Consider the following 14119-nt stretch of genomic DNA (forward strand, 5'->3'; position numbering starts at 1 on the left):
TTCCTTTGTTTGAAACCTGTTAAGCATCTTCTGCAGTTGGCAGTGGACTTCATCAAGAGCATCAAATCAACATCCCTTCAACTTGTGCTGTATCTTTACGAAAAGAAAGGTTGCAGGAGGTTCAACCTGACAAGTGGGTGGATAAGAATTGTTGTACGGTTGTTGTTGCAGAAAAGTCAGCCAGATCATTGTGCACTGTGAGTGGGTACACAGTAGTCAAGGTTCGTACACCTCCTTAAAATCCTTGAAAACCTTCGAATTTGGAAAAAGATTTAAGGGCCTGTAACACTCCTTGAAAATAAGTGCGCTGCTTGAATTCCTTGAAAACGGAGGTTGGGGACGACCTCCGTTTTCAAAAATCAAAGTAGCAAACTATACATAAAGTATGCCATGGACTCTGGTTATTGCGAAGCAATACTGGTTATATATTTTTTTCAGAGTGTCACTAAAAAATTACAATGGGGCATGCCCATAGCCACTGACAACAAGCTTGTTTAAATTACTGTTTCCGTAGTGGAGCTAGACAAGGCCAGATCAAGCGACCAAGCTGTGCCACCATTTTGTTGTTTTGCTAGTTCACACCACAGCCATCATGCCTGCATGTTCGAGCCCTAGGCTCTAGAAATACCTGATGGAAAGTAATACCGCTGTCAAGCGGGCAAGTTAAGTGCACTTACGGGGAGTGCACTTCGGGACCTTGAGTGACACTTTAGGCTATGCGGTGCTAAACGGTGAAACAGAGCGTACTCGCACTAAAAAAAATGGCGACAGACTAAAATCGTGTTGTTTTTTGAAGATGTAGATTAAAATTTAAAAAATGGCTGTGGCTTAGGTAAGGTTAAGCCCAGGATGCGAAGCATACTAGCCTTTATTTTAGTTGTTGAACCACTGTTTAGCCTGGTGAACTGCTGTTGCTTGGCTATGTTTGGTTCGGCTAGACGAAGAAACAACTCATGCATTACTGCTTCGCCTTCAAGAGTGGAACGCGACAGCGTTCCCGTCGACCCGCCAAGGGGTGTAAGACAATGGGCTACAGGGCAGCGACTACGCGCCCCGCATTGGACGCGGTGAGCGTCGAGCAAAGCAGCGTTCGGCGCGGCAACGAAATGTGCGCCTGAGCAAGAGACGCACGCCTTAGAAACAGCTCGTTTCTAAGGCAACACCGCATTCACTAGAGGCGCTTTTGTACCGCTTTGAAGCATCGTACTCGTGGCTCAGTGGTAGCGTCTCCGTCCCACACTCCGGAGACCCTGGTTCGATTCCCACCCAGCCCGTCTTGCAAGAGTTGAGCCAAAGCCACTTCTCCTTTGTCGTGACGTCACGGTGTCACGTGGTTTCATGGCGACACCGCCGCGCCTGAGGAGCTGGGTTGAGCTCTCGTAATATGCTTCGCATAAAAAAAACACCTTCTAAAAAGTGATTGCTTCACTTGTGTTATAAATAAAAAACAATCTTAATGTATACAAGTTACAAGTCAAGGCCGGTCAAGACGAATGCCTATCCAAGCCAGAACAGGATGGTGGCGTTCAACGAGGCGGCATTTGATCCTGCAACATGGAGGAAGAAAACTGCCTCCACATCCTGCTAGAACAGAATATCAGCGAGTTCTGTTCTGATTATTTTGTTAAAAGCTGTTCAACAGCTAGAAGGAACTTCTGTGTCCTTTTTCTATGCATTACATTTTCTATCATTGAAACCGCTGGCGGCGAGGCTACGCACTCGACCAACAATGTTCGTTCCGTGAACGCACTCCTACCGGAGTGCACTCTTCTGCAACTACACTCCACTTGCAATGTTTAGATTTGGGAAAGTACACTTAAAACCTAGTGCACTCTCCGTAAGTGCACCTAATGTGCCCGCTTGACAAGGGTATTGGCTACAGCTGTTTTGCTTTAACATTACAAGTAAGTATCTTTGGTTGCAGTATCTCTAGACACTACCAACCATCATGCCAGAAGGTGATTTACATCATTGTAACGAGAAAGTCAACTTACAAAAGCCACCTGAAGTGGTTGAAGTGTGTGTCCAACTCAGGAGCTGCATAGCTGCAAGAAATGGCAAGTGAGAAGGAGATATCACTGTTTGCTGTATATATGTATGAATCATGTTTGTTTCTTCGCGCTGTTTGCTGTATATATGTATGAATCATGTTTGTTTCTTCCTCCTTCAATTTTGGCCTTCAGCATCCTTTAAATTTTTCAATTCTCCTTGAAATTTGAGGCAAATGTTTTGTATGAACCCTGTGTTGTGGTGAAACGCCTTCATCTCTCTTAATCATGCTCAAAACATATCAGCAGTTGACAGTCTTGCTATATGGTGGGAACTCATAGTGTAAAGGTTTGCAAATTCTGGCAGTAGAATGAGCATGCTCTTGGTGGCAGTCCACACCATTGCACCTTCTTTGGTCTTGGAAGAATCTAAGCTTCCTCTGCTGGGGGTGTTTGGCCTTCTAATCGCAACTATAGAATTGTCCTTGCACCGCTTTCGCTACAAAAGCTTAGTCATCCAACGCCTGCTAGTAAATTTCTTGGCAGTTGGCAGATCTCTGCTCTGGCTTGCAGCCAACACTGAAATCATAATCGTGCACACGGACACGTCCATAAAGTGTTTGCAGCGTCATGCTACTCAGCATAATGATCAATGAAGGTCACATGTTGTATAGTAGAACCTCGTTCATACGTCTTGGGGTAAAAACGTGAGAAGAAAACCTACTAACCAAGAAAACGTACGACCTGAACTACTTAAAAAAAAAACGGGAAAACCCATCTCACGATGAGCGTCGATGGTAATGCTTTTAGCATTGAATCAATATAGCGACACGACATATGACTGTTTATGAGCCACAGCATGCCCTTTGTACGGTTCATTGTGCATTTTAGGGATTTATTAAACGGCTCTGCAGCAATGGCCAATTGGGTTGGCCCACGTCGAGACTAACCACTTCACTAGTTCGCCCTGCGGTGAATGTGTGCCGACCAGTGAAGTTTGAATTATCCAGCGAAGGCCAATTTTCAGATCAAAGTAACGAAAGCTTGGTCTGTATAAACATATTGGGGGCAAGCTCTACCACTGGAAAAGCTGGCACCACTGTCGGCGTGACATGGTATGAGGGATCACATGGACACAGTGGCTGCATTGGCTGCTTCGGAAGTGCCGAAGCAAGCTGAAAAAGTTTAAAGTACCACCTGCGCTGCGGTTCTGATTAAGTGAGAGGTTTTCCCACTTCGGGTGTCTGCTTGACAACACTTGAAAGCACTATAATGGGTAGTGGCTGCCTTTAAACGCGTCCAACATGGTAGGCTACTCCTCGGTCCACAGTGCTGTACGTACACAACAGAGCCCGCTGACACTCTTCAAATGTACCTACAGGACAAGAAGCTGCGTGAAGCTTTTGCTGAAGCGATTGCTGCATTGAGGATTCATTCTGTTATGCTCCATATGGTTATGCAGACAGCCCACTATAAGAACAGCACTGTTGCTCAAATGAGCAATGTTAAATTCAGACAACTACTAAACCTACAGTCTTCATCATAACAAATCTATTCATCTGTACATATGTCATGTCATACAATACCTGTCACATATGGGTCATGACTTTCTTTTTGTTCTTGTTAGTGTTGTTTCAATTTTGTTTGCTTTATGTGCTCGCACTATGTATGTTATCTTGCGTGAGTGTTACATCGCTTTTTATGTTACCGGGAATTGTACTTTTCATTCTTTTCCCGACAACTCTTTGTATTGATTGAGCATTTTTATTTGTTACACTGTTATGCAAGCACGTGATCATTATAAACATTTTCAGCGCTCATGTATCTATTTTCTCTTGTCATTTGTTCAATGATGCCTCCCTTACTCAATGCTCCCCTTGGGGCCTGTAAGGTACTTTGAAATAAATAAATAATATTTCGCATAGTTAGCTCTCAGTGATTGCCTACCCTTCACACAACAAACTGGTACGGGGGACACCATCGCAGCGGCCGCGTGCAGTGGGCATTCACTGTCCATATTCAGTAAAGACTCTGTAAACCATTCTGTGCTTTCTGCTTGCCCAAGATTATTATTTTGACAGTAAAAGAAATTCCATAGTTTTTTCGAGAGTACCTTCACAAATGTCCAGGAGAGCTCCCACATGGCGTTTTGAGCACCGACAGCCAAACCTATGAGGAGCGCACTGTGTTATCCCTCATACTACCCAAGCGAGGCGCTTCCAACAGATGGTGACTCCGTAAGTCCTCGCTGCCAATAGGTGCCAGACGACACCTTCAATCAGTATCGAATTAACCTAAAAAATCTCGTTAACAGAAGTCTACTGTATAATGCCAGAAATAGCCTTTGCAGAGTCGCTACATTGTTATACTCCCTGCTGACAAGAGAAACGGCACATTAATAACACAGAAAAGTTACTACAAAAGTAATATGGCCACACTTCTTCAACACAACACATACATGATGAAGTGAGAGATGTGCCACACTACAGAAGTTACCAACCTGCAATCATTCTGCTTGCGAAAATCTGTCGACCTCTGTTGAAGTTGCAAGGAGATGCAAATTTGGTTAAAGCGCTGACCATTGTTTTCCCTCGTGTGTAGTTATTTATTTATTTGTTTGTTATTTATTTGCAGGTACTGTTGGCCGTTTGGGCCGTTACAGGGGTGGGGTACAAATATGGCACAAAACCTACGATTGCTTGCATAAAGCAGCAATGTATAGCTAATACATAGAATTACAAATCATGGCGTGCCATTATGCATAACTATAATACAATATCTGACATAACAACCGTCATGTCAAACATAAAACAGCAATGTATAGCCGAAAAGTGTATCACGATACTACATTTGACAACTTACATGATACATGCTATATCACATACATCACAAAATTATACATAACAATACTGCATTCTACAACTTGCGCGAGCTATGTTAGATCATGAGGATTCACTTAGAAAATATTTTGTGACCTTGGTTTTAAAATGTTCTACAGTTTCAGAGTCACATGTAGCATCCGGTAAATCATTCCAGTCTTTTATGGTTCTAGGGAAGAAAGAGTATGCATATGTGTTCACACGATGTTGAAAGACTAGAAAGTCTCTGCGGTGGTCACTTTGTAGGCTCCGGACTTGTCGGGGAATTAGGTACAGTGCTGCATTAAAGTTAAATAAATTTTGAGAAGGCAATAACAAGAATTTTAGTCTGGCTATGCGACAGCATTCCAAGAGTGGGAGTAAATTTAATTCTTGTAGCATCTCTGTTACAGAATCAGTATGGGAGTACCTTGAAAGAAGAAATCTAGCCACCCTTCTTTGCACCCGCTCAATTTGGTGAATTAATCCTTTTTGCTAAGGGTCCCAATAATGCTTGCATACTCCAGTTTAGGCCTTACTATTGCTCAATGCACTGTTAACTTTACGGGGGCTGGAGCTAGCTTTAATTTGCGACGTAAGAACCATAACTTCTTTTCAGCAGTAGAGCAAATATTAGTGATATGTTAAGTCCAGTTGAGGTCTTGGCCTAACAATAGCTGAAATACAGACCGACATGGCCGGGAGTAAGCACGTACATACCACACCTCATTGAGGAGCTTTCCTGGCCCCTTGTAAAGCAAATATTTGTTTTTCTTTCCTTATTTGGTGATTAGTTTTTTATGGCCTACGAATATTCAGCTTTTCTGCCCCCCCCCCCCCTCTTGACAAATATATCACTTTATTTTACTCTGCTTACTTATTTTTTTTCTTCTGTCCCCTAACTGCACCCTCCGCTCATAACAGTGACTGCCTAATAAATGAATATTTATGGTAATCTCACAACTACACAGAAGTTGATGTAATCACTGCCGCCGAACTCACAAGATTTGCGAGTTGTGCCCTGTAGCAACTGGAGTCGTTTTCTGGCCTGCAGGACCCTCCTGGAGAAGGTGGCACAAGTGAAGCTGCCAGACATGGTACGTGTGGGAAAGCAGTATCTGTCTACACTGTTTGACCCAGCCATGTCCAAGCTGGCCATTTGCTGCCACCCATCCAAGGTCGATGAAACTGTTGCTGCTTTCAAGGAGTGCGTACTATTTTCTTTTTTTCTTCAAGATTCATTTTATGGTAGTTATGAAAGCTCAGAAGATACTATTTCTTGTTCATAATGCTCATTGTAATAATGAGTATTACTAGTAATGTGTAATGCATAAAGTAGTAGTGAGTATAATTATTACATTGTAGCATTGTAGGTGTCCATGTTTAATGAAATGGGACTTTTTAAAAAGCTTCTAGTAATTTTACTTTCCCATTGCTGTTGGTCATTAGGCAGATAAGCATTTAAAGAAAGGCAGCTGAAGTGTAACTTTGTTATGATAACAAATCCAGTGGCTTGTGAAATTACTTCTGCTGCAGTTGAGCCTCGTTATAACAAAGTTGCATGAGAGACAGATATACCTTAATTATATCCATTATCCATCATAAGCACATAGTTGTGACAGGCCGATATTGGTGGGAGACATTTTAGATGTAATTCGTTAAATCCAATATTTTTTTTTTTTTTCACTTTTCGCTTCGTGGTTACGCATTTCGATAGGGTAGACACTTCATTTCAAATCTCTTGAGCATGCGCACGGGAAAGGTTCGATCGATTTCAAATCATGGTCAGAAGAAGAAGAAGAAAGTGAATCGAAGAAAGAAAAAAGGGAAACTTAAGTACGGATACATTGATATATGTGCCTAATATGCTTCTCTATAGGTCATATAATTTGGCACGGTAATCTCCATATCTATGTTTATTATATTGAGATCCGTTGATGCGAGCAGCCTGGTATAAAAGTTTGGCAGCTTGAGGCACCAGCTTAACAGCTGTCTTGCATATGCTGTAAATGGCCATTGAAATCTGCAATTCTACTAACGTAGCTTGCACAAGAAAGCCAATGGAGCTTGCAAGTTTCATCGGTTGTTGGTTTCAATGGTCATTAAAAAGCGTTAGAATGGAGGCCTGAAACATTTTGTAGCCCCCCCCCCCCCCCAATAATTGCACCAGCACATACAGTGTTTCAGGTTTGCATTGGACAAGGTATTTTTCCTGTGTAGCTGTTGACTTCAAGCTTGTTACAAGAAAAGCTTTGTGTCAACAGACACCCAGGCAGTGATTACAACAGCTCTCACCTAACACTAACTTAATCAGAATTCTTTATATAAAGTCAGCTCATCATGTTTGTAAGTTGTAAATGATGATGTAAGTTATCACTGTTCTTTGAATTATCAATATAGCAATTTATGTATAGCAATTTATTATTGATAGTTCTTTTAATTATCAATAATACATCGCTACAATGGGGCAACAGATATGAGTCTGATTCTGAAGCCAGCCAAAGAAACCAACCTGGCGTTTTAATACTCAGGATTGATATTGACTGCGTCACACCTATAAGAGCAGCAGTTGGCTTACTGTTTTCATGTCATAGCTTTGCTGTTCACCTACAGTGGTGCTGCAGGTATAAGAATCAGCGCTCAGTTGTAAAACTTGCCTCTATTGCATACCCCGCTTTTATCATGGGCAAAGCTCATTGATTCCTGTCTTCTAAACTCTCAATTATATGTATACTATATATGTTGTAGGCCACTGTGACCACCATGGTAGTGTCCACTGTAAAAGAGCACTGAAAGTTGTCCCATTGCTCATGGGTCTCCCAGAAGAAGGATGCAGTACAAGAACTGCTTGTCTGTCAATACATACAGTGTAATGACAGTCTGAGCTAGAGTGTACTAGAATGAGTTAGAGTGGACCAGATGGCGCTCTCCCGCTGTGGCTCTGCATGTGAAAAAATTGTGTGGAAGTCTCCGAGTGAAATGGATTGGGGCGGAGACGTGCTCCGCAGTATACTCAATATACTTTCACTGCAAGCACCGAGGCCGATTGCGCATTGTACACTCTTAAAATAGTGCTTTATTTCAACTTCAAATTTATGTTTACACCATTTTGCCAAACATGTACGAGGTATGTTCAAAAAGAAACCGAACTTTAGAAATAGCGCGCCAACTGGCAGAGGGAGCACGCTGCTGCTACTGAGCGCTTGTAGTGGCAGGCTTAGACAACAAACTGCCATTTACCGCGTTTCGCTCTGACCATTAGCTGGCGATCTACAGCTGCTGAAGTGAGCACATGAACAAGCTGTTCTTCGGAATGGTGCCAAAGTGACAATGACAGAATTGGAAGAACAGCTTGTGTGTGTGAAGTACTGCTACAAACTGCGGAAAATTTTAACAGACACATTTCAATTGCTTAGCCAAGCATACGGGGAGGACTGTATGAGTCGCACGCAGTGCTATGATTGGTTCAAGCATTTTGAACACGGAAGAATGTCGGTCGGTGACGATCCCAAGCCTGGGCGACCTTCCACATCTACAGATGATGACCACGTCAAGAGAGTTCAAACTGTGATTCGTGGAAACCGTCGTTTGAATGTTCGAGAAGTCGCTGACGAAGTGGGTATCAGCATAGGATGATGTTATGAAATTTTGAGTGACAAACTACGGATGCATTGTGTCGGTGCAAAATTTGTACCGTGTTTGTTAACTGATGGAACAGAAGCAGACCCGTGTTGAAATCAGCCAGGAACTGCTCGCCGCTGCCAATGACGATGAAAACTTTTGTAAGAACATTATAACAGGCAATGAGACATGGGTTTATGGCTATGATGTTGAAACGAAAGTGCAGTCATCGCTGTGGATGGCCAAAGGTTCTCCTGGTCCAAAAAAAGCACGCATGAGTCGGTCAAAAAGGAAGGTGATGTTGGTTGTGTTTTTTGACTGCAAAGGCATGGTCCATCAGGAATTTGTGCCACATGGTCAGACGGTAAACAAAGAAGTTTATCAGGGAATCCTATCACGTTTGAGAGATCTGTGCGCAGTAGGAGGCCTAAAATGTGGGAAAATCAGGCTTGGATGTTGCATCATGACAATACCCCGGCTCACGCGTCGCTTCTTCTCTGCAGCTACTTAACAAAACACCACCCTCCTGTTGTGCCCCACCCACCATATTCTTCGGACCTAGCCCAAGCAGACTTTCTTCTATTCCCCAAGCTGAAAAACACCTTGAAAGGACGTCGTTTCCAAATTGTATAGGAGATCCAGGACAATGCGAGAAGAGACCTGCGCATATTCCAGAAAGTGCTTTCCAGGAGGCTTTCCAAAAATGGAAGAAAAGATGGGAAGAGTGCGTCGCCAGTAGAGGGGACTACTTTGAAGGGGACAGCACTTGAAATGTTGTACCATAAGCAGTAAAGGTGTTATAGCAAAAGTTCAGTTTTTTTTTAACACACCTCATATGCTTAAGGCATGGATTATACAAGGCATTTTCAATTTTGCTGTCTTTATGAAGTGCGTCATCTGCCAGCAAGCACGCTGCACAGATGCCCTGTTTTTGTTTTAAAGAGCTTGTACTGTACATTTCTTAAAATGTGTTTATTTTAGTGTCTCCATGGCTCTTGTCGGCTGTTACCAATTGTAATTTTAGCCTGGTGAACTGCTGTCTTTAACACAGATTTCTAAAAGTAACACGTAATTTTGTCACAGCAGCCACCGATCTGCAACATGAAGCTACATAATAAAAATACATTCTGTTGTTTCTTGCCTGCTTCTTGTTTGTGGAATATTAAAGAGCACAGACAATAATCGAAGAAAACAATATGATAGCAAAAAAAACCAGGTTTATTAAGGGCATGGCACGAAGAAGAGAAGTGGATGAATGAACTTCTCAGTAAATCAAATGGTAGGTGGACATATTCACGACATATAATATGTTGTCACAGTCTGTAACATGGGAAGAAGAGGACGCTGATGGTGGCCTTGGGGATGACAAAGAAGAGTTGAGTTTTTTTCGTGGCTCTAGGCTGGTTGGTTCCGCCATTAAAAGCTATCTGTGAATAACGGTGAATATCTGTGAATAACATCATTGGTGGAGTTGCTGGGTAATCACTTGTGCAAGACAGAGATCCGCAGCAGACGTAACCTGGCTGCCATTCATCCGAAGGAGAGTCTTCAACCGCGGCCCCGTCGATGCCACCGACGGTCATTCTTGCCCAGCCTCGCGACCCCAGCATGTTTTCCGCGATTGACAACATTGACGTCGATGACTGGTTGCAGAATTACGAACGGGTCCGTGCACACAACAGGTGGGATAACACACTTATGCTAGCTAATATAGTATTCTACCTAAAGAAAACAGCATGGGTCTGGTTCGAGACACAGAAGAAGGAATTACAAGTTGGGACCAGTGCAAACAGAAGCTTAGAGATTTGTTCGGCAAGCCCGTCGACTGCCAACATGCTGCAAAGAAGGGCATTGGTACCCATGCACAGACGTCCACTGAGTCTTACGGGGCATACATCCGGGATGTCCTCGCTCTTTGCCGTAAGGTGGATAATAATATGGCAGAGGCAGACAAGGTCAGCCACATTTAGAAGGCATCGCGGACGTGTTTAACCTGCTTGTTTACAAGAATATAACAACGGTCAATGAGATCATTAACGAATGTCGCTGCTTTGAAGACGCGAAGAGCCGTCACATAGTTCAACGGTTTATGCGTCTACCCAATACTGCAGCTTCATCGACGTGCGAAGAGATTTGTCTACCGTGTGAGCGCACCTCCTCCGAAAACGTTGTGTGTATCATCCGGTGAAAAATCAAAGCAGCGTCTCCTGCCACGCCACTGACGCAGTGCTTTGACGATTTTCGGCCGCTCATGTCTCTGATTCAGTCGGTCATTCGCCAAGGACTTGCCAGTGTAGGTCTTCCGTCCATCTGCTCTGACAACCAGCCTGACTTTGCATCGTCTGCTGCCTTTGCCCCTGTTCACTGGAGCCAATACGGTCCATATCCGAGTAATGCAACCCGGCCGAATGGCGCACACATGAGGATAGATCCATCTGCTTTTATTGTGGACTTGTGGGCCCCACCTGTCGTCACTGCCGAAGTTCCTGGCCAGCCCACTCTCGACCAAGCTTTCCCACTACCACTGCTCCCCACTGAATCAGGGTGTCTACCAACCGGGCAGCGAGTGTCGCAGTTCAGCGAGTGTCGTCTTTTCCTGTTTCTCTTCACTGTGTCCGTGTCTGTGCGCTGCTTCACCAGCAAGGTATGATGATCGTTACGAATGGTCTTTGACGCCGCCTCATCGGCTGGAGGAGTTGTCAGAGTACAGTCAACGAGCGATTTTCCGGACGCTAGATAATTCGGACGGCTTCGCGGCACCAGTACGTACCCCATAGGTTGTATAAGAACGCTGAAATTTCGGACGCAAGAACCCTTCGCCGTCAAATTTTCCGGACTTTTTGCCGTGACCGCAGGTCCGAAACGGCATTAATAAAAGCCACAACCGCCGCCATTTTGATAACCTCGCCGCCTCGAACCGGCACACTTGCACGCAGATCCGCTGGCAGCCGTAGCAACCACCGCAGCAATGCAAGGCCTAGCTTAAGCTTCTTGCCGTTCTGTACCGTGTTTTTCATTGAAAGAATTCGCCGCTATCAGCAATGGCACTGACACCGCCTTTGTGGTCATCGCGACTGGCTTCGAAGTTCGGAAAGCACGGCGCGTTGCATAATGCCGGTTCCCGAAAGTCAACTTCACCGCATTACAGAAGTGTTACGCTGTGAAGCATAACAAGTATCTGAAGGGGCAGCTGGCACGGGACACAGTATGACATATATTCCTTAACTATACACGCGTTATTGGAGTTGTTGGACGGTCCCACCGCTGTCAACCAGATGTAGGAGTCGTCGGACTATCTCGCTGCTGCCACCATTTGAAGGAGTTGAAGGTCGCAGAGAGGAACTCGGTGAACAGGATTTATTTACAAATTTTACATTTTAGGCAAGACATACATCGGCAGTCTAGCGCGACTCCCATATGGAGCCCGCAAAACTAACATACAGCAAACAGTTTATGAGCACACAGCTCACTGCTACATTTCGAGCATGACAACGAGCACTCAGCTCCCGACGACGAGCACACTCTAGCAGCCGGCAAACGCTGCTTATATCCTCTCCGCTTGACGTCATCGTTCGACGTCATCGTTCGACGTCATCGTTCGACGTCACCGTTCGAGGGCCCCGTGGACGGAGTCCCAGTGGACGGAAATGTTCGTGTTGCACACACACACACAGGTTTCAGTGCCGCACAGCTTTCAGTGTCGACGTCAGAGGGCTTCGTGGAACTCTGCTCCGTCCCGGGTGGAGCGGCCGAGTACCACATTCCTGAGCTGACCGCGCGCCACGTGTCTGCCGGTCATCCACAGTTCTCTGAAGAGTGCCCCGTCTGGTGGGCTTGGAACACGTGCAGCGGGCTGAAAGCTGGCACGTTGCCACCCCGTACGGCCATTCCTAACAGCGTACACCCACCATCTTCTGTCACAGTACGAGCACCTATATGCCTAAATAGTGTACTGGCAGGCCTTCAGAACTTTTTCGGGTGTGCCTGTGGCGATTTGAACCCTTAAGGGCTGTGAAAGACATGCATTCATTTTTTTTTGGACGTTTTGTCGGCCCCTAGGGAGTCCGAAAAATCGACGCTAACTGCACAATTGTCCAAGAGGATGCTTCAAATAGTCCGTGTGGCGAATGCGCACCCTAAGGAAAACAAGAAGACAAAGGACCTAGGCATTGAGAAATGAACGGGGAAGGAAGCACGCTGCCGTTTTTTTTGATGAGGGAGCTTGCACTCTAAAAGCAAAGTGTTGGCGGACACGGAGATGCAGGTGTCCGTCACCCAAGTAAAAAAACAAAAACTCTTTAAAGCAGTGAAACGCAACACTGAGGCCTTGTGCGTGGGCTGAGTATGTCAGGACAGTTGAGGTTTACTTACCAGCTGTTGCGAGAGAATCTAACTTGTGATAAAGTTCGGGCTGCACACCAGTTAGCTTGCTATCAATCGATAGAAATAGCTCATATTCGAAAATATTCTGTATGCATCTTTTTTTTTATTCGCAGTTGAGAATGTTCGACTCAGTTTGCAATGGGTTTTACTATTTTCCTTCGAAGATATTTTATTCGCTGTGCATTTTACTAACCCCTCCCTTCTGTTTTCTTTTTGAATAAAATGAACACTACCCTGTACTATTCAAACTGGATTAAGTTGTTTTTTTATTTTTTAACATGCTTACTAGAGAGTGACACCATTGGGCGACATGATGTACGGAGCCCGTCTTGACATAAAACAAAGTTCTGTGTCACTCAGGAATTATTGCAAAGGGACTCAGGGAAAACCTGGAAAACTCAGGGAATGTGGAAATGTCAACTTGGTAGACACCCTGTGAATCCTCGTGCATCTGCACTCTCCACCGAGGTTAGGTTGAAGACGCACCTGACAATGCTCGAGCCACTGCGACGAGCCGCTTGCTATCCCCACACAGTCGCCACTCCTGTTCGCCCCAGCTGCGTCACTCCCCATCCCCAGCTTACCGTCACCGCTCTCCAACGGGAGACTAACTGGGGCAGCTCCTGGAGGTGTCGCTGCTCTAGCAGCCCGGCCTGAAATTCCTCTGCTGACCCTGCCTACTGATCAGAACCTTCTGGACGTCAATGTGGATGGTTTGCCTGTTACAGCACTCATCGACAACGGAGCACAAATTTCCATCATGAGTGCGGAGCTTCGAACGCGCTTGAAGAAAGTACATACTCCTGCTCTGACTTGACTGCTCCAGGTGACAGTGGAACTCCAGCTGTGCTTGGAATGTGTACTGCACGTGTGAGTATCGCCGGCCGCCGCACGTCCGTTTTGTTTAGTGTGCTCAAACCTCGCCTCACAATGTGATCCTCGGGCTCGACTTTTTGACCGCCCATTCTGCTCTGATTAACTGTTCAGCCAGTGTTGTACAACTTGACCTACCCCTTTCTGTTGACCTTCCTGCTCAAGCTCCAACTCAGCTTTGTTCTGCGGATTTTATTCGCCTTCCGTCTCTAGCAGCAACCTGCATCACTGTTTTAGCCTGCCCACCTGTACGTGATGGAGACTATGTCCTTACTCCCGCGACTTCAGTCCTGCTTTATCACAATGTTTCCTTCTGACACACCATTGTTTCTGCAGCGGACAATCAGACATGTTTGCCCATCCTAAATTTTGGACAGTGCCTACAAGTACCTCCTT

The 14119-nt window shown here is 44.9% G+C and overlaps 1 protein-coding gene across 1 annotated transcript in view; it reads left to right on the top strand.

Moving 5' to 3' along the window:
* LOC139051664 (uncharacterized protein C05D11.1-like) overlaps nucleotides 1-14119 on the top strand; it is a 210280-nt gene that overhangs the window by 174433 nt on the left and 21728 nt on the right. Inside the window, exon 20 of the mRNA XM_070528630.1 lies at nucleotides 5901-6053. Within this exon, the coding sequence (XP_070384731.1) occupies nucleotides 5901-6053 (153 nt within the window). The remainder of the gene's footprint in view (nucleotides 1-5900; nucleotides 6054-14119) is intronic.

Source organism: Dermacentor albipictus, unplaced genomic scaffold (assembly GCF_038994185.2).
Source record: "Dermacentor albipictus isolate Rhodes 1998 colony unplaced genomic scaffold, USDA_Dalb.pri_finalv2 scaffold_13, whole genome shotgun sequence".
Taxonomy (NCBI): domain Eukaryota; kingdom Metazoa; phylum Arthropoda; class Arachnida; order Ixodida; family Ixodidae; genus Dermacentor; species Dermacentor albipictus.